This window comes from Erpetoichthys calabaricus, chromosome 3 (genome assembly GCF_900747795.2).
Source record: "Erpetoichthys calabaricus chromosome 3, fErpCal1.3, whole genome shotgun sequence".
NCBI lineage: Eukaryota > Metazoa > Chordata > Cladistia > Polypteriformes > Polypteridae > Erpetoichthys > Erpetoichthys calabaricus.
The window spans coordinates 307179641-307200789 of record NC_041396.2 but is presented as its reverse complement, the minus strand read 5'-3'; the positions used below and the strand labels follow the sequence as shown (position 1 = coordinate 307200789).

General features: G+C 48.7%; 1 protein-coding gene across 1 annotated transcript in view; it reads right to left on the bottom strand.

Moving 5' to 3' along the window:
- LOC114649218 (low-density lipoprotein receptor-related protein 1-like) overlaps positions 1-21149 on the bottom strand; it is a 141430-nt gene that overhangs the window by 46456 nt on the left and 73825 nt on the right. Inside the window, exons 26-31 of the mRNA XM_028798706.2 lie at positions 9554-9718; positions 8522-8766; positions 8062-8193; positions 7758-7985; positions 7507-7681; positions 84-178 (exon numbers count right to left, since the gene is read on the bottom strand). Of these exons, the coding sequence (XP_028654539.2) occupies positions 84-178; positions 7507-7681; positions 7758-7985; positions 8062-8193; positions 8522-8766; positions 9554-9718 (1040 nt within the window). The remainder of the gene's footprint in view (positions 1-83; positions 179-7506; positions 7682-7757; positions 7986-8061; positions 8194-8521; positions 8767-9553; positions 9719-21149) is intronic.

Genomic DNA, 21149 nt, shown 5'->3' with positions numbered 1-21149 from the left:
CCGCTGGGGAAAAAAACACCTTGGCGTTAGGATTCCCAGCACGGCCGGGCTCAACCGAAAACAAGATGGACGCTCTTACTGACCCACGGGACCTTTCTGATTGCTGAAGAGCACGCTTCGGTTGCTGCCGTCCGTGTTGGCCACGCTGATGTTGTCCCCATCTGTCCAGTAGAGTTTGCTGTGAGCCAGGAAAGGGACAAAAGAGCAGAGTTTAGTAACCCGCAGAAAGAGTGAAGGGCAAGCCCTGGTGGCATTTCAATTTGAGACTGGCAGAGCAAGTGCCCCAACTGGATGGCATTCTTGACTTAAAGGTTATAATTGGTGTTGAAAAGTAAGAGGAGGTGCCAGTGGTGATGGCAAAGTGGCAGCAACCCTACTGGACTGGGCAAACGACCAATGAATAATTGACAAGAGAAAGGTGGGCAACATGAGGACCACCACCACATGCCACACACATCTTAAAAATGGACGCTGTTTGCCTACTGACAGTTTTTTATGGTGTTCATTAAGAATTCCTTCTGAACACACTCAAATCACTTCCACTTTGGTTTGGCCCACCCATCACCCCCCCCCCCCCCCCCCCAAATCACCATGATGCACCCCCTTCGACTCATCTTGATGTCTAGTCATGCAAGAGACGACAAGTTTTTTGGGGTTCCCTCTTATATTGGGCCCTTGACACACAAAAAAAAAAAAAGCCTTACTTTTAGGCCACCATATTTGGTGCCTGAAATGACACCCTTAGGATGAAGAGTAAGCCAACCGATGTCTTCAGCAGAAGAACATGAAGTTGTGCAGGCCCAGAGGTTCACCCCCTAATGGGACATGAAGGGTAAAAGATACGCTTTCTCACAAAAGTTTGAGAAATGGGGATCAGTAAAACAAAATGGACACGTGGAGCGTCATTTAATGCCATTTTGTGGTTGCTGGTCACAATTGTGATGAAATGTTTATGTGACCGGTGGTCCGAGCCCACTACGAGCTAGAAGGTTAAAAATGACAAATTTCAAACATAAGCATGTGGGGTATCGTTTCAGACTATTTCAAGGTCACCAATTTCAAATATGAGGTCATTTTTGATTTCTGATCCTTTATTAGCCCTCTATGGACCCCCATCAGAGGGTGAAAAATGACATTTCTACTACAATTAAGAATATTTAGACTTTAAACATTTAAACTGAAAAACACATTTTTAATATTTTAAAAACTTGATGCAACTGTTCTCATTTATTATTTTCTTTTACCTCATGAAGTAACTCATTACATTTCTTATCAACACCACAAGTTAAGGGGGCTTAAGCTAATTCAGACTTTTTAATACTCTTCACTGTGCTGTCTTCCCCACACTAAAACAACTTGGGAGGCTCGCGCCTTCTCTATGCTGTAAAGGGCCGTCACAAAGTCTGCAGACCCCTTCTCTTTTGTCACATTTTGTTCTGCTGCAGCCTTGTGCTAAACTCATTTCATTTCTTCCCTCATCATGAAACACTCGATACCCCAGAATGGCAGCGTGAAAACACGACTGTGAGACAAAATAACAAAAAAATGTAAATCTCACATTGACCCTTTGCTAGGACGCCTGACCATCACCGAGACGTTTCTACACCTTGCTGGAAGTCCACCGGAGGTCAATTCAATCAACATGACTGATTAGGGAAGGCACACACCTGACTGGAGGGGGGAGAAGCCAAGCCGTGAGGTCCGAGGAGCTGTGGGCAGATCTCAGATAGGGTGACATCGAGACACTGTATCTGAGGAGGGCTGCCACAATGAAGTGACCCCCGGGCACCGTGGTCTCTATGATTCATAACTAGAGCTGGCCAATCAGTTCAGAGAGGTGACCAAGAACCTGAGCTGCACAGAACCCGTGTGGAGATGGCAGAAAACTTCCATGCCTGCTGACCTCAAGGACAATCATACAGTATTTTTGACAGAGGACTCTTTCCTGGTGGTCCTAGCCATCTGAGAGCCACTCCCAGATGCTTAAAAATGACAAACTTCAAATCTAAGCATGTGGTGTATCGTTTTACATTACTTCAAGGTGAAAAATTACAACTAGGATGTCATTTTCGATGTTTGTTCTTCTACTAGCTCCTTATGGACCCCCACCAGAGGGTGTCAAATTACAAACTTCAAAGAGTGGTGTTCAACCAGCCAAAATGGCCATCTGCCACTCCTCTCTTCATATACTTCTTAAATGCAATAAGAGAGTCAGGATTTCAAATGGAGGGGTGGGCACCTCGCTTGGCCCACCAGCCCAGAGCTGCACATGAAGAGGGTCTTGGACTGACGCTTGAGACCACGCAGTGGTGGGATCGCCCGACGGCTCTTAACAGCAGATCTGAGAGGTCAAGGAGAAGCAGAGGACCTCCCAAGTGTCACCACGAATGTCGGAAGGATTTGAGCCTCGTGTGCCACCAACTGGGAGCCAGCGTAGTGATCTGAACACAGGGGAAGACGTGTGCCCATGTCGGCTGGTCGGTCACCAAGACAGGCCGTGGCATTTTGAATCATCCGCAGCTTCTGGGTGGCACATGCCGGTCGGCACTCCCGCCAGCAGAGAGCTGCAGTGGTCCAGAAGCCGTGCTGCACACTCCGTCACATGAGGACGGGTCTTGTGGATGTTGTCCAACTTGGCCCCTGAAGGGCAGCGAGTCATCGCCCAGACTTGGCCAAGCTGAACAGGAGACGGAGCGCTGCACGGACATTGGAGTCATCCGCCAAGTCGGCCCACGTTAAAGAGAGCGATTCATTCACTAAGTGGCCACACCTCGCTGGCAGCGCCAAGGGCTCCACTCCCTCCCTCCCTACAGCTCAGCACCTCTCACATTGTCCATTTCTTCCGTTAATCACTACAGCGGGTACGGTTACCTCAGTCATCTGACTCTGTGCCCGTGTCGCCCACCCCACTGAGCGCACAGAGACTCGCTTAGGTGCCCAATTTCATATCAAACGTCACTTTGGCATATAAAATTGTGAATTTCCCATTGGGATTAATAAAGTATCTATCTATCTATCTATTTAAAACAGCACCCATGCCCCTGAATGATCGCCACAGTTTGCCTCTTCCACAACAAATTCTCCAAGGACCCGCAGGACCCTCTTCTCAAGGCCGACGTCCTGGCTTCCGACCCCTTACCCCCCCACTGAGGAGGCCGGCGCAAGCAGAAGGGCCTCACATCCACCGCCTGGGCCACCGCAGGGCTGGAGTGTGAAATTCCTAAGCTTGCCCCCCCCCAATGCCCTACTCCCCTACACCACATCCCAAGGGATGTAAAGGAATGAGTGGGATCTGGGCGCGACAGATGCAGAATCCATTTATTAGAAACAGATGAGGAGACTTAAGAGCGCGGAAGAAAAACAACATGTGTGGAGACGCGGGGCGGGGCAAGAAGGGGCGCCTTGACGCGAGTGCTGGGGGTGCGACTCGTCCTTTGTCAGCCGCCGTTACTTTTCACGCTAGAGAGCAGGAAGGCAGAATGACGCTGTTGTTGTTGAGCAATAAAGAAGAATGGCGTGGACGCCAAAGGATCAGCAGAGCAAACAGCCTGGAGCCTTCAACATGGGAACTTCAACGGAAAAATAGGAAAACCCTACGCCACAGTTTGTGCCAAGGTCCGACTAGACCCCGCGTGAGCTCCAATTAATAAGCCCCCCCACTCACCTCAATGCTGTCACTTCCTAAACCAACCCCCCCCCCACCCCCCTCGTATTCTTGTACTCCGAGACCCTTCAGGCCTCGCTTTGTTATGGCGGGCGCTCTGGAGCTGCTAAACCTCTCCTTGCCATTAGATGGAAGCCTATCCACAACTGAATGCAGGGGGGCACACGGTGGTGATGCCATCTTTGGACACCTTAGCTAAGAGCAAAACTTTATGGTTTCATGCCAAGATGCGATGTCTGCTCTGAGGGTGTTGATGGAGAAGTTTAGAGAAGGTCAGAAGGAGTTGCATTGCATCTTTATGGACCTGAAGAAAGCAAATGACAAGGGTGACTGAGAGGAGCTGTGGTATTGTATGAGGAAGTACGTAAGAGTTGTACAAGATATGTACAAGGAAAGTGTGACAGTGGTGAGGTCTGCAGCAGGAGTGACGGAGGTGGGATAACATCAGGGATCAGCTCTGAGCCCTTTCTTATTTGTAATGGTGATGGACAGGTTGACAGACGAGATTAGACAGGAGTCCCCGTGGACTGTGATGTTTGCTGATGAGATTGTGATCTGTAGCGTGAGTAGGGAGCAGGTGGAGGAGACCCTGAAAAGGTGGAGATATGAGAGGAGAGGAATGAAGGTCAGTAGGAACACCAGGACAGAATACATGTGTGTGAATGAGAGGGAGGTCAGTGGAATGGTGAGGATGAAGGGAGTAGAGTTGGTGAAGGTGGATGAGTTTAAATACTTGGGATCAACAGTACAGAGTAATGGGGATTGTGGAAGAGAAGTGAAGAAGAGAGTGCAGGCAGGGTGGAATGGGTGGAGAAGAGTGACAGGGAAGGTCTATAGGATGGTAGTGAGACCAGCTATGTTATATGGGCTGGAGACGGTGGCACAGGAGACAGAGCTGGAGGTGGCAGAGTTAAAGATGTGAAGATTGGCATTGGGTGTGACGAGGATGGACAGGAACAGAAATGAGGACATTAGAGGGTCAGCTCAAGTTGGACGGTTGGGAGACAAAGTCAGAGAGGCAAGATTGTGTTGGTTTGGACATGTGCAGAGGAGAGATGCTGGGTATACTGGGAGAAGGATGCTAAGGATAGAGCTGCCAGGGAAGAGGCAAAGAGGAAGGCCTAAGAGAAGGTCTATGGATGTGGTGAGAGACGACATGCAGGTGATGGGTGTAACAGAACAAGATGACAAATACAGACAGATATGAAAGAAGATGATACGCTGTGGCGAACCCTAATTGGAGCAACTGAAAGAAGAAGATGAAGAAGAAGCTAAGAGTGAAACTGACGAGCCTCAGCAACTTAATGGTCTCCTCTGCTTTGTCCAATATAACAAACTCGTAGCAGGGAAGGTGGGTTTGACTCGGACCCCCAGAGGTGCACTTGCACTACACTAAGGGTACAACGTTGCGACTGAATGCCAGTGTGGAAGGGGCTACTGAGAGACGAGGCAAAGATGGAGAGAACAGCAGGCACACTCAGGCTAACCTGCTGTCCTGTGGCCCAAAGGCACAAGGGACATTCATAGGAACAACTGAAAGGATCAGTGCGTGGCGACAGGCCACCCCTCAAGCGTTTCTGAACCCCACAACAGGAGACGGTCATAAAAAGCTGGACAATAAGAAAGCCAACAGGATGTCATCACTACCTGTGGTGCCAAGTGAGGCGCCACCCAGAGTATCGGGTACAGATGTGGTCTCCATGTTAGCAAACTGACAAAGCAGAAGCTGGACGACGTCCTGGGAGCAGCAACCGGGCCGACTGCAGGAGGTTATGACTTGAAGAGTCAAACCCTTGGAGATGAAGAGCTGAGCACGACTGGCGCGATTACAGTTAGCAAGGAAATGAGCCCACAGGGTCCCAGTTGTTCATTTAAAATGAAATCAGACGAGAACTTGGCTGGAAAGTTTAAGGGCGGACGTGGCACAGACGCTAGAGGTGGTCACGAGGAAACTCTGAAGGAGCCGAAGAGGTGACGGGACTTATGTGTTTGGGACTGAGAAGGAAATCAGCCCATGTGACCTAAGGCCTCCCCATTAACCCCCTTAGTCCTCATCTCTCCGTGGTCTCAAAAGTACCCTCACGGCTTTACTGGGGTACCATTTTATTAAAATTCTCATTAGGAAACCCCACCCACCAGTTCAGCCCATTTCAGTTTGTGCACAGGTTTAAGTTCCATTTAAGGGGTCTCGGCCCGGGCCTCCTCTGTCACTTTTGCCCACATGATCCGCCAAGGCCATTTCTGCACATGTCCCCCTGTTCTGCCCTCCTGTCTCTCTCAATGCCATCAGTTTGTACCCCCCACCCCCTCCTTACAACATACCACCCTACCCCTTTCTCGGTCCCTGCACTGGTGTACATTCGTATGGTGGGCCCTGTATCTCCTACTAGGTGGTTCAAGTCATGGAGGGTCCACTTAATCCTACAGAAGTCACTAACGAGGCCTCGCTGGACTGCGGTGTGTCGTTTAATAATCCATAATACAAAGACAGACACAGCAGCACTAGAGAGAGTCCAGAAGGAGGGCGACAAGGCCAGTTATGGGGGTCCGAGCTGTGAGAGGAGACTGAACTAGCTAATCTCTTAGAGATTAAGAGGTGACCTAAGTGACATGTTTAAAATTATGAAGGGGGTCCCGGCTGGTACTTTAAGAGTGGAAACTGGTTAAGGGCAGATCTCACTAGAATATCAGAAAATGTAGGGGCTGGGAGTCAACAGTCGAGGGAAAGCTGAATGGACCGAAGCACAGAGAAATCCAGAAGGAAAAAGCACGAAAGACCACAAACTGGGCTGAGGGCTCACAGAGCAAAGCCCACACGAGAGCGGCACAGAGACAGCACTGTGTTTGAGGGGTCAAGCCAGAACTCAACTAAATATCTCTGGAGGAAGAACTCAAAGGAGCCGTCCACCGGCGGTCTCCGTCCAACCTGACCGAGGAGCTCGAGAGGATCAGCAGAGACATGAATGGCAAAAAAATCCGCAAATCCAGGAGTGTCAAGCTTCTCGTATCTCATTCAAGATGACTCCTGGCTGGCATCGCTGCCACGACCAAGTACTGAGCCAAAGGGCCCAAGTAGAAATAGTGGAACACACTGGGCAAGTGGTGCATTGGAGAGCAGGAGCTCAGGGGACATCAGACCTTGGAGGAATGGAGGCGAATAGGATGGATGGGGCCTGTTCTTGTCACATTGTTCCCCCCTTCTAACCCCTCATCGGATTATGCTAAACACCTGCCCATCTGTCTGGCATTTCTGGAGTTGTCCGCATCACAAACTAATGGCGCATCCATAACTGCGTCTTTGATGCCGTTGCTCCGATGGCCTGGTCTGTTAGCGCCACTGCGGTTCATGATGTTAGACATGGGACAAGGAACGGGGCCGTTAAGGGGTGCCATGAGGGTTTACGTCACATGTGGATTGAGTCGCATTTTGACATGCTGATTTCATTAAGGGGGGCACTGGTGTGGTGACACCCTGGTGTTATTTCAAAGTGAGTTGTTAAACGAGAACGCAGATGGGAATGTCCGCATAAACGTGAGGAAGACCCTCAGACTCATGGAATAACAAGACCAAGTGGGGTGACTTTGGAAACATTCAGCAAAATAGGACTGGAGGGCTTTGAGGAGCTGCAGGGGGGCTTCTCTCAAGATGGGTCTAAAGACGGCAATCATCTGGGCCAGCTAGGAAGAATGCAGAACACGGTGACTGTGCCTCTGGTGCCCTGGACAGCCTCAGCTTGAGCAGACGCCACAACACTTGCAGCTCACCATACCCACCCACGCTTCACTTAAGACTCCACCAGTACCCGTGCGTGTCCATGCCACTACCTCTAGCTCCTACTCACCCTTTGATTGGATGGACCACCAGGCAATGAGGCTTGTCCAGCCCCTGGACCACCGCATTCTTGAAGGAGCCATCCAGCCGTGCCACATTGATCTGCTTCTTATTGGCATCGTAGCTTGTCCAGAAGAGATTCCTGGATACCCAGTCCACTGCCAGGCCATGAGCATTGGGGAGATCTGAAAGAGAGACACGTGGGCACAGTTAACACCTGCATGCCCACTGGCTCACCCAAACCTAAGAGCGCCTCCCTACCTGCAGAAACCACCGTCTCCACTCCGGTGCCATTGATGAAGGCTCTCTTGATGCTCTGGGTGCGCACGTCAGACCAGTAAATGCGCTGCTCCTGGGCATCAAAGTCAACCACGGTCACGTTGTCGATGTCCGGCACCGTGAAGGAGATGATGTAGTTGTAGTAGGGGTTGTCGATGTCCACTCCACGGATCTCCATCTGCCGAGCGTACAGCAAAAACTGGCGCAACTCTGAGGGCAGAAATGGGGGTCTAATCAGGAGGAGCGGGAAGTGGGAGTCAAGTCGGTCACTCAGGCTGGCACTCACCGTAACACGTCTTCTTGTCCGGATGCAGCTTCATGAGGTGTGGACAAGCACAGGACACGCTCAGGTTGTAGTTGATGAGGCACAGGTGTGAGCAGGGTCCTCGCCCGTCGTTGGCCGCACAGGGGTTTGGTGCTGTGGGTGGGAATGAAAGGTAATTGGGCCGTTAGGCGTTCACTACAATGGTCGCCTTCAGTAGGCATCTCTGCCAGGACGTGGCACAGGCACTTCCTACACTCCATGAGATGATAATGACCCCCCAAACCCACATCCCCAATGCTGTTACCTTCTTGAACCACACGCACCATTTTCAGAAGAACGACAAGACGAATCCTGACAGATAAACCCGAGTCACCCACCCCAAGCCCACTCTCGCCATCTGTCTGGGATTTGAGATGACACACCATAACATGGACCACCGAGAGTCCTTATAAATCCTGGAGGACCCTCCAGCTGTCCTTACCCTGCGGCTGCCTGGACGGGTGGTACACCTGGAGATCAAAGGGCTGGGTGTTGGTTCGCTGCACTACAGTCACGTTGTGTCCCGTCCACTTGTTCGCTTTGGCGAGCGTGTTGGTCCGCCAGTCTGTCCAGTAGACCTCCCCGCCATACATGGTGACGGCAAATGGATGTGATAGATACTCGTGGCCTCGGAGCACCTCGATCAGGCCGGAGCCGTCGTACCGCGCCGAGTAAATTGCATCGGACCTGCAGATGTGAGGAACACATGAGAGCTTTAGGAATAAGTGACAAATGCGAAACTTTAAAATCAGCCACCGTATGCCAGCTGCTGTGGTCAGGGCCCACATTCAAGCAGTGGCCATGGGGTGATACCCACAATCACCTCTGCTGTTACAGAAATAACCACACACACAGACGGCCATAAGGTGATGACCACCCTCTCAACAGACCACTTTCCTGCACATGGCACACTGAAGCACACGCTTGACCTACGATAAGCTGGGGTTACTGGTGTTTGGTGAGGCCAGCAGGGGGCACTCACCCCGTGGTCTGAATGTGGAGCCCAATGCCACCAGTGCAGTGATGGGGACATAGTGAGATGTAAACCCGAGGTCCTGACTCTCTGTGACCATTAAACATCTCTGGGCATCCTTTGTAAAGAGTAGGGGGACCCGATGTCCTGGCTAAACTGCCCACCATGGCCTGGTCATTCTGGCCCTCTGATCATCCCCTGCCTCTAATTGGCTTAAAGTCTCTCACCACTTCACCACCTAACAGCTCATGTGTGGTGAGTGGATTGGCACCAAAATGGCATCATCCTGCACATTAGTGGTAGTTGAAGTGGCTGCCCACTCACTAAAGGGCTTCGAGTAGCGAGAAAGGCACTATATAAATGTGAAAAAATATTATTATGAAAATACTATGAAGAGGCATGCACAATCTTACTGCGCCCACACACACAGGGTATCACAAAGCAATGCCAGCACCAATGCAGTCCCTGCCACATAATACTGTGAAGATGCCACTGAATTACCGGGCGTCGATCCACAGAATGCGCAGCTCCAGGTAGTCCACCGTCAGGCCGTTGGGCCAGCCTCCACCGTCCACCTCCTTGTGGATGGTGCGTCGGCCCTCGCCACTCATGGACGCTGCCTCAATTCGAGGAAGGTGGGCATCCCAGTCCGTCCAGAACAAGATCCTGGGAAAAGAGAAAGAACATTTCTGTGATAAGGCGACTCTCATGGCGCTTGGCACTGAAGTGAGGAAGGCGCAGAAGTCAAGCTGAAAGAAGGGCACAGCCAAAATCCTCGTCTTCATCACCTGGGCTGATCAATGAGAGGACCGTCCTGAGGCTGCACACACACATACACTCTCTCTCTCTTCAGGCCTGGCCAGCCCCCCACGACTGAATGGTCCACCACCATGAAGTCCACACGTAGGGCAGTCTGCGCATTACAGAAAGCGGACATCGGGTGCACAGGAATGGTCCCCGCTCTGCGCCACACTCGTGTGTAGGGCGGCCGTATTTTACACATCGCCTCCATGACCAGCCCCCCTGTAACTGCCGCTGTTTGGAGTAAAACGGACAGCCTTGTGCTTCTTAAACACGTGCACTATGGGGGCTCCCTGCGCTTCGCTTACATCTGCGCTTGGACAGAGAACAGACTTTTTTTTCCGCTACTTTATCGTATATGAAATTTAGCGAAAGTATTGGAGTCGTCCAAAAATTTGATTTCGAGATTTTGATGAATCTCAACGTTTTAGACCTCCCTGAGTCCGAAAATACCAATCAATGGAATTCTGTCTGTGTCTGTCTGTCTGTCTGTCTGTCTGTCTCTGTCTGTTTCTATGTCTCTCTCTCTCTGTCTCTGTGTGCGAGTGTGTTGGTCTGTGTGTGTGTCGGTCTCTATGTGTCTGTCTGTCTGTCTCTATGTCTCTGTCTGTGTGTGTCTGTCCGTCTCTGTAACCGGAGTTCGCTTTCACTTTGGTCAACCAAATTTTGCATACAAGTATTAAGATACAAAACATCGATTTCTATCAACTTTTGAGCTCTTTCTGCTAACCGGTGGTGGTCCTTTATCTGAAACGTTTCCCCAAAAATATTAAAAATGTGATCATTTCACATCCTATTATGCTAAAGCACCACATTCTAAGCATTTATTGCCCCTTTGCATCTTTTCCCCAAAAACGACCCGTTTTCGAGATAATCACAATTTTCCGTTTGACGTTCAAATGGTGACACGTACCTACATATTTGAGAACTTTTTGCTTTACGTAAATTAAATTTTGTGTCCAATTGTGACATCACACACGTAATTAAAGTCTAGTAACTTGTGACCCCCTTCTGCTTACTGAAAGTTGTCATTTGCCTGAATTGTTTTCTAAACTAAAATCATCATGGCAAATTTTTTTATTCATGCAGCTGTAAAGTCCAGTTTGTTCAACTTTACTTTTCTATTAATTTTTTGATATATTATTAACTAGCTGTCCCCAGGCTCCACCCACCTAATAGTAAAATAGGACAAGCTTTAAAAAAAAAAAAATCAATAAACTACCAGGTATCACTGACTGAGCAGAGGCGATGTGCGCTCCAAAGCCTCCCACTCCTGACGTCACAGGCCCACAGCCTGTGTCTCGGATTAACGCGAATATATCACTCCTGCAAGCAGACTATGATTCTTAGTGCGGTGAGAGAAGTCGCAAAAATCAACCGGAATGTTCAAGCAAATTCTGGAAAAAAATCCCAATCTAACTCTTTAAAGTAGTTCTCTCGTGAAAGTGAACAGACAGACAGACGTTGGACTTAATATATAGTCTAGCAGTTCCCCGCGGCTCTGTGCACGTAGTAGGGGAACAGGACAAACTTTAACAATCAACAAACAAACAGGTATCGCTAGTGGAGCAGAGGCGAGGTGCGCTCCAACACGTGGAGAGAGGTAGAGTAACTCAAATGGAGGCTGGTGCGTGAGTGAGTGAGGAGGGCCCCGCCCCCTCCAATCCGGCTCGCCGCGTCTCTCTTGGATTAGTGCGCATTTATCGCTCCTGCAACCCAACTCTGATACTTAGCAAAATGACAGGAGTTGTGAAATCAACCGGAATGTTCAAGCAAATTCTAGAAAAAATCCATTATGTAGTTCTCTTGTGAAAAACAGACAGCCAGACAGGCAGACAGACATTGCATTTTATATCTATAGGGAGATCTGATTTGATTTGTTGTTGATGGTCCTTCAATGTCCATAATATAAAAATATAATCCTTGTCTTGCGGTTTACTCCTCAAATGTCCATCCCGGTATCTGAGGTTAGACCACTCCCGATTGATTGATTTATTTATTTTTAGCACTTCTCCGGCACTCACATTTCTGTTCCGATTCACTTTTGAACCCGAGACACCCAACTTTATTGCTAGGACTGTTAAGCATCCATCACCACAAGTTCTCAAGGATGACAATACAGCAGAGTCACAAAAAGTCTCGGCCCCTTCACCTTCCTCACATTTTCAGATGTTGCACCAAACATTTGAAGCGACTCTTCTCTTTTACCTCACTATGACCACCCAGAGTTAGGGGGGCTTACTTTGTAACACTTTTCTCTGTCCTGTATGTCCCACACTAACACTGGTCGTTATTTTTGCTAGCGGCTGACCAGACCTGACCGGACCCCACCGGACCGGACCAGACCTCGGCCTTCGCTGCACTGTACTGTTCACAAAGTCTGCGGACCCCTTCTCTTGTGTCACATTATGTTCTGATGCAGTCTTGTGCTAAAATCATTTTTTCCCCTCAACACTTTGGAATGACAAAGTGACAACGGGAGTTTAGAAATTACGAAAAATAAAACAAAACGGATCCAAGTATTGGGACCCTTGGCTCTGACCATCACTGAGACGTTTCGACACTTTGCTTCACGTCCACTTGTGCTCAGTTCAGGTGACTGGACAGATTAGGGAAGGCACCCAGCTGTCCACAGGGGGGTCCCACAGTTGAGTGAAAACCGAGCCATGAGGTCCACAGAGCTCCCTGCAGAGCTCAGACAGGGTCACGTCAAGGCACCGATCTGAGGGGGGCTGCAGGACTGAAGAGACCCCCAGAGCACCGTGACCTCCATAACTGATAAACAGAATAAGAACCAACTAATCCTAGAGCTGGCCAGTTTGTTAAGAGAGGTGAGAAGAACCCGTGTGGAGATGGCAGGAAACTTCCAGAAGGACAAGCACCGCCGCCACATTCTACTACTGAGGGCTTTATGGGAGAGGGGACAGACAGGAAGACGGACACGAAAATCAGCATGGAGTCTGCAAAAAGGCCACCAACGGAACTCTCAGACTGTGACAAGACACAAGATTCTCTGGTCTGCTGACCCCAACATTAGTATCCTGTCTCCAGGAAAAGGGGCATCGCTCATCACCTGTGTGAGGTCAGGATGGTGCCAGCAACAGGGACAGGGGGAGGTCCAGTGAGGGTCAAACAGAGAGAAATCCTTCAGGTAAACCTGCTGCAGAGCACTGTGGACCTCAGAACAGAGGCAGAAGGTTCACAAAGTAAAGACCACACAAGACAGTTCTGAGAGGTTCAGCCAGAGCCTGGACTTGAGGCCAACCAAACATCTCTGGAAATAGCCATCCACTGACGGAGGGGGCAGAAAATCCCCCAAATCTGGTTGTGTGGGCCTTGTCATGGCTGTCACAAATAAACAGTAAGTAAAGGGTCCGAGTACCGTCAAGCGCGGACTTTCGGCCAGCCGTGTTGAGGCAATTTGTAACTAAGACCCAGGAAAAGCATCAAGGCGTAAATATTCACAAAACCAGCCACAGTAATAACTCGAACGTTATCATCATTCATTTTTACAGGGTCTCATCTGCCTCTTGTGGGACCCCTCAAGGTTTGTTTTGCACAAGTTACTGCACTCTCTTACACCAGTGCCTCTCAACCTTTAAGGATCCCACCATCCAGTTTCACCTTTTTAAGTTCGCCGGCAGCCCACAAGCAGCACTTGCAGACCACCCCCTTGGTCAGACGAGCAAGATGGGGGGTCACCCCCTTGGTTAAAAAAGTTAGAAATGGGAAAACGTGTTGAGTGGCGCGGTGCAGCGTGACGTGGCGTGGCACCCCCCCACCCCCCAAAATCACAAAGGTGACCCACTCGCAAACAAACAACTGCAAATCCACCTGGGACACGAACAGCAGTGGTCCATAAACACGGCCTTACGTGGACTCGTTTGATGCGAGGACGCCGAGACTTGAAAATCAGTTTGTGTCACCTGTGACCCACAGACCCTCAATGTGTGATGACCACCACACGGCCAACTGGCCAGTCCAAAATGGAGCCCCAAGTTGGCATATGACTGTATTTTCGTCAGTATTTCCATTTTTATATTGTAATAAAGGCCCGTTTTTGTTTTGTCATATTGGGGCATTTGAGTGTTGTTTGATGTGTGGGGGAAAATAAATCAACCGAGATGATTTTAGCACGAGGTGGTGACATTAGAAAACATGACAAAGTGACTTGGGGCGGGCGGGCTGGAGCACGTTCTGAAGGCGCCGTTATTTCTGCCGTTTCATAAAGCCTTCTCAGTGTCAGAGACGTCTGCTTGTCTACCTTTGCTCGGTCCGAGTTACCCGTCGACTCACTTGAAATAATCAAAAACCTCCTTTGGTCGCCGTATTACACTTGTGCTGCAACTCTAAAGCGGATAAAGAGCGAGAAACTCGGCTGTGGGTGATCTGGTGCCCTCAGCACTGAACTGGCATCCCGCCCTAAGAAGGGCCAAGCCGTTTCCAGCACCCCACATCTCTGGCGCTTGGCTCTGACATTCGCTAGATCCTCAAATGCCCGCTAAACATCTGTAATACACCTCTGCCCCGGCCAGGTGTTCTTCCTACCTTGCTCCCTGTGCCCTGCTCTGGATAAGTGGGTTAAGAAAATGGATGGAGGGACGGAGCACGTGCAGTGAACGCCTGCAGACCGTCAAGATGGCACACTAAAGACTCGAGCATTCAGTGTGTGACACACACATGTAGGCCCCACGGTGCCACCATTCAAAGAGCTGGCAAAAACAGTGCGCCTTCAGGGCGCCACAAATGGTCTCATCTTATTGTTTGATTTTATTTCAGGCACTCTACTCAGTTTCTTTTAAACATCACAGAATTGTAACCAATCAATTCTTTATTTTCTGCTTAAGACTCTTTGCCGATTGCAGGCTCGAGGTGCCATAACAACTTCACAAAGCCTGGCGCTCCACACTGGGCACACCCGGATTTGATTAAACGCACCCTGACTGATTAACAAACACGGGCAGGGGGGCACAACGAGAGCAGCAACAAGTCCTGATATTCAATTAACAGAGAGAATCGACTTCTGATTAAGGATCTGGTTGGAGTGATATTGGCTGGAGTTTGATGTCCTAATTTAGCTGGTCACCTATTGGCTCGTTTCACGCCTCAGTTCTGATTGGCTGCTATTTAATGAAGAAACGAATCCAATCAGAGGACTGAATCCTTTAAAACGGGGCTACGAAAATGAAGGAGTTCATCAGCGGTGAAAACTGATTAGGAAAAGGGTGAGAATGAAAACCTGCAGCCACTGCGGACCACCAGGACCAGGGCTGGACATCCCTGCCTTAAAGGCTTTGGTGGTGCTGGCGGTAATTCCTCACCAATCCACACGGCGGCTGGGTATTCAAATTCCTCCCTCTGCAGATCGGATGACTGACGGCCTCTCCACCAGTGATGTCATTTATGGTTTCCGCCCACCTGAACCCGCCTCTTCCTGCCTACCCGGCATTTCATTTAAATGAAAGTGTCGCCATCTGAGACATGCGTCCTTACAGCGATTACGACATATGGGGTTGCAGTATCCCCCCCAAATCTTTTATTGATACGTTAGTAAGACAACGATACACCATCATTGAGAGCACTGTGGCCATCTCCATCACCATTGGGGTTCCTTTGGTCTCCTCTTTCTTTTCTAAGAGTCGGTTGCAGCGGGTGAGAAACTCCATCGGCTGTGGTCTCCCAACATTCAAAGATCTGTTCATCGGCAGAGGGAAGAAGAGAGCAGAAAAGATGGCAGCCATCTGTTCATTAAGTTGCCAACCCAGAGGAGGCGCCACGCCATCTCGGAGTGCTCAGATCCTAAATAGACTCACACAGGGTGGGCTTCCTCATGTACCACGTGACCGGTGATGGAGCCGTCCGTCTATTTTTGCTCAACTTGTACTATTTGATATTTGTATAATTGTGTGTAGTTTGTAAATGTTTTTGGTTTGTATTTGTAGAGAGGTTTGCACAGTGCCAGGTTAATGGTGGGTTAGAGTTGTCTGGTCTTGTATGCTAACCAGAGTCACTTCTGCTACGTTTCACATGCTAGCAATAAAGTGATTCAGATTCAGATTCGGATGTCTCTTATTAGTCCAGTGTTGCTCAACCACTAGTTCTGGACCCACTTTTGGGTCGCAGGTTGGCATCGGTGGGTTGCGAGTGGCCGTTGCAGGGTCACAAGCACACAAGGGGAACATTTTTTTTAAAAATGTCATTTCATCTACTAAGATGTGTGGAAGCCCACCCAACAACTCCCAGCTTTGGTCCACCGCAGTGCTTGCTAGTGCTGTGTGGCATCTTCCTGTACCTACTCCTCCCAGTTTTTCCAATCCTGCACTTTTCACCAAAGGGGGATCTCTTGCCCACCCAACCTGCTCTTTGATTGATGTCTGTGGGTCATCAGTGAACTTAGAAATGTAAAAGCCGTGTATATCGGAGCACACGTCACGCGTAGCTCTACAGATGTGTTACTGGGGGCATCGTGTCACTGTCACTGTCCTAAGGGGACGCTCCATTGTAAACATCGCTTGGCTTTCTTCAGTAAGTGATTTCTGGTGGGTCGTCATTAAGTAAAATCAGGATCTGCTGCAGTGCCTTGCAAAAATATTCAGCCCCCCAACCCATTCTCCAGATATCAGACGATTTCCCGCCCCCTTACTACACCAAGAAGTATTTTATTGATAACCCAAGTGTTGCAACAGTTCATTTTTTAAAGCCAAAGTAAATAATTTGCCAAAAGTAGATTTCTAAAAATACAAATGACGCTGCTTGCGTAAAAAAATTCAAACCCGTTAAGCGTCAAAACCGTTCCCAGATGACACACTTGCCTCTCATTTGGAGCTCGCTGAATAATTTAAGTTTCTACCAGTGAGCGATTCGAGTAAAGGTCACACGCTCTGAATATAAATAGCCCACCGTGTGGGGGGAGGGTCATTAAACCCCCCCCCTGAGAAAATGAAGACTAAAGGCGTAAGAGACAACGGCACACAAAGGGGTACACAGGACATCAAAGTGTCGGGACGTCCCAGTAAGCACCACTGAATGAGGAAGTGGAAGGCGCGTCCCACCGCCGCGTCACTGTGCACGGAAGGCCACCCACCGTGGAGTCGACGGAAACAACAAAGAACTTCCTGCAAAGTCACACGTCAGTTTATGACATCAGGAGCTCAACAAAACTGTGGGCCTGTCTGGGAGGGCGGCAAGAAAGAGGCCATCAACTCGGGAATATCCCTGAAAATGCCAGTCATGAGTCTGGCACGACTGCAGTTTAATGTAGAAAAGTGCAAAGCGCAACACGTGGGCAGAAGGGGCATCAAGGTGGGAGACACCAAGCTACAAGAAGAGGGTCTATGTTGACATCCTCACTGTCTAAGCACAAAAAAGAAAAGGCACACAAAATGTGACGTCCTATCAGAGGACCGTTTAATATAAATAGAGGGACATCGAGCTTAGGCTACAGAAGAACAATCAGGACGAGGACGGGCCACTCAGCCCTAAAGAGCTCGCTCATCCCACCCACTTCAAGCTTCTAAAATAACATCAAGTCAAGTTTGGAAAGTCCCCTAAAGCTCCCCCATCCACCACACCACTTGGTCACGTGTGTCTGTTGCTCTCTGTGAACATAAACTTCCTGATGTTTGGGTGAAATTCACCCTTCACAAGTTTCCAGCTGTGTCCCCGTGTTCTTGATGACCTCATTTTAAAGTCACCATCTCAACCCACTGCACTGATTCACTTCCTCATTTTAAACCCGTCAGTCAGGTCTCCTCTTCATCACTGTAAAGGCTCAGCTCTTTTAGTCTTCATAACTCCCACCCTGTAGCCCTCAATCAGCCTCGTCGCTCTCCTCAGGACGTCCCCCAGTGCTGCCGTGTCTTTATGGAGTCATAAACTGACCACAGGACTCCAGATGAGGCCTCACCAGTGTGTTATAAACCTCCAGTGACTTGTACTCCACACATCAAGGAGCTATATAATCTGACATTCTGTTTGCCTTCTTAATGGCTTCTGAGCACTGACTGGCAGTCAATAGCTTAGAGTCCACCACGACTCCTAAATCCCACTAATAAGGGTGGACTTTGGATTTTCAGACCTCCCTTTGTGTATTGAGACCTAGCAAGACCTAAACTTAATGCAAGTGTTAGGCTCAGCTCTGCTGATCCTCATAACTCACCCCCTGTAGCCCTCAATCAGCCTCGTCACTCTTCTCTGGACCTTCTCTAGTGCTGCCATGTCCTTTTTGTAGCCTGGAGACCCAAACTGCACCCAGGTCTCCAGCTTGAGCAGAACCTCCTGTGACTTGTATTCCACACGTTAAGGCGCTATATAACCTGACATTCTGTTAGCCTTCTTAATGGCCTCTGCACACTGTCTGGATGTTCATCGTGTTGAGTCCACTACGACTCATAAGGTGGACTTTTGGTTTTCAGACCCCCCCATTGTGTATTCACACCTAAACTTAGTGCAAATATTAGGCTCAGCTCTTTGAATCTTCATAACTCGCCCCCTGTAGCCCTCAATGAGCCCTCAAGGACTCCAGATGAGGCCTCACCAGTGTGTTATAAAGACTTGAACAGAACCTCCTGTGACTTGTACTCCACACATCAAGGCGCTATATAACCTGACATTCTGTTAGCCTGCTTAATGGCTTGTCTGGAAGTCGATAGCTTAGAGTTCACTACGACTCCTAACTCCTTCTCATAAGGTGGACTATCGATTTTCTGACCGCCAATTTTGTATTCACACCTCACATTTTTACTTCCTATCTGTAATTCTTTACATTTACTGACATTAAATTTCATCTGCCCAAGCCTGTCTGCTGTCCGTATTCTTATATTGCGTACACTAAAGAACCATCAACAACAAATCAAATCAAATCAATAATATATTGAGCAATTATTAGAAAAGTAAAACATTTGCCATGATGATTTTGTTTTGGCAAACAATTCAAGTAAATGACCACTTTCAGTAAGCAGACGTGGGTGAAAAGTTGCAAGAGACTTTAGTAACGTGTGTGTGTGTGTGATGTAAATACTTGGAAGGAAAATTTCATTTACGTAAAGCAAAATGTTCTCAACTATGTAGGTATGTGTCACCATTTGACCATCAAACAGAAAACTGCTATTATCGTGAAAATTGGCCGTTTTTCGAAAAAAAATGTTTAGAATGTGGTGTTCTACCATATGATGTGAAATGATCACATTAGTAATATTTTTGGGGAAGCATTTCAGGTAAAGGACCACTTCCAGTTAGCGGAAAGAGCCCAAAAGTTTTCTACCCAATACTTGAATGCACAATCTGGTTGACTTAATTGAAAGCGAACTCAAGTTATCGTGTTTCCACACACACACACACACAGAATTCCAAAAATGGTACGTTCAGACTCAGGGAGATCTAAAATGTCGAGATTCATCAAAATCTCAAGGTCAAACTTTTGGACATTTCCAATACTTTCCCTGTACTTACTTATATACGAGAAGTTAACATAGCAGCAGCCCCCACACTGCCCCATGCTGGTCACCACTTTTAACGTCACCCAATTCTTGATGAGGTTCCTCTCACCATCACCCTCTGCTTTCTGTGTCTGAGCCAATTCTGCACACCACACCCTGCACAGCCACTTCTTGTAGTTTGATGCCCACCTCTCATGTGGCACCTTATCAAATGCTTTCTGACAGTCCTGATCAATCACATCATCTGCTCCTCTCTGGTCGTGTCCTTTTGTTTCCTCCTCATAGAATGCCAGCATATTAGTAGAACACGTCCTCCCTCTTCTGACCCCACGCTGACTGCCCTGTTCTTGCCAGGTGTTGCTCCATCTTCTCCTTAATAATTCCTTCCATTCATTTTGCTCTGATGCACGTTAAGCTTACTGGCCTCTAGTTGCTCTGATCTGCCCGGTCGCCCTGCCACATTAGTCATGGCACCCCTAGAGTCCTCTGTGCAGTTCTGGTCACCACGTTACAAGACAGACAGAGAGCAGCACTTGAAGTTGTGCACAGGTGCATCATGGGAGCTAAGGACATGTCCTGCTGTGACTCGGAGAATTAAACCCGCTTAGTCTGAGCCAAGGACCACATCCAGGTAATTACAGGGGCATGCAAAAGTGTGGACCCCCCGGCTTAAAATGTCCGTCACTGTCAGCAGTGAAGTGAGTGGAAGATGAGCTGATCACCAAAAGGCGTCAAGTTCAAGTTGACACATTAGCGTATTGTTTTGTTTTGTACAAATGTATAGTGAAAAAAAGGAAAAAGCTCTGTGCAAAAGTGTGGGCACCCCAAGTTATTTAAGCTCTCGATAACATCTTAGGAAAAACAAAACCCTCAGAAAAAAGGTTTGTGGTCAGTTGAAACCAAAAGAAAAACCCAAGTGCCAGGTATGGCGTAGACTCAGCACTGCCCATACCTCAATAGACACCCCCCCTAACACAGAAGCACGGTGGCGCCAGCATAACGCTTTACAAGTGGATGGATGGATGGACAGACAGCTAAACACAGGGAAACACGGGAAGACCACCTGGCAAAGTGAGGCGCACCTTCTAACGCAACCACGCCCTCAAGGCCTTGGCACCACCTAGACTGGCTCAAAACCTAACAAAACTCAATGCCCACTCAAAAGCCCTCATCTCAAGCCCATTAGGGTCCTGTAGCAGACCTGAGGTGTCATCCAACCAACACAAATGACCTCAAGAAAATCAGCACAGGATCACCGAGCCGTGTGTAGAGCTGGCCCAGACGAAGCCCAAAAGACCTGGGGGTGCCAGCTTTTATTTTTTTTTTAGAAATATACTTTTGACAAATTACTTACTTTGCTTTAAAAATAAACAGACAGAACGTTTGGGCAGTGGATACAATACTTACTGGGGGAATGTGTGTGTACCTCATGAAATCCAGAGAGCGGCCACAACTTTCATTGGGGGGTTCAGTAATTTTGCGAAAGGAGTTGCTGAAGGAAGCGGCACTTGGAGGGGTCTGGATACTGACCAATAAGAAGAGCAGAGAAGATGCCAGCTGGACAAAAGAGTCGACTTTGGCATGCAGGGTGAGGCGCGTTGGCAAAGCTCTCCACAGCTCAGCCACTCAGAAGAAGGTGCAGAGAAAGGAAACCTGGCAAAGTGATGCGCCCTGGCAGCGTTTCAGTGGCTAAAATGAGGATGAAAATATTGGATGGATGATTATGAGGATGAGGATGAGGGAGAGCACGGACTATTCAGTGAAATCAGGGGGTGTCCTGAGGGGCCTGGAAGCGACTGCTGGGTTTTGGCTCCTGCCGCCAACTTAACGATTAATGGATTGCTGCTGCTCACTCGACA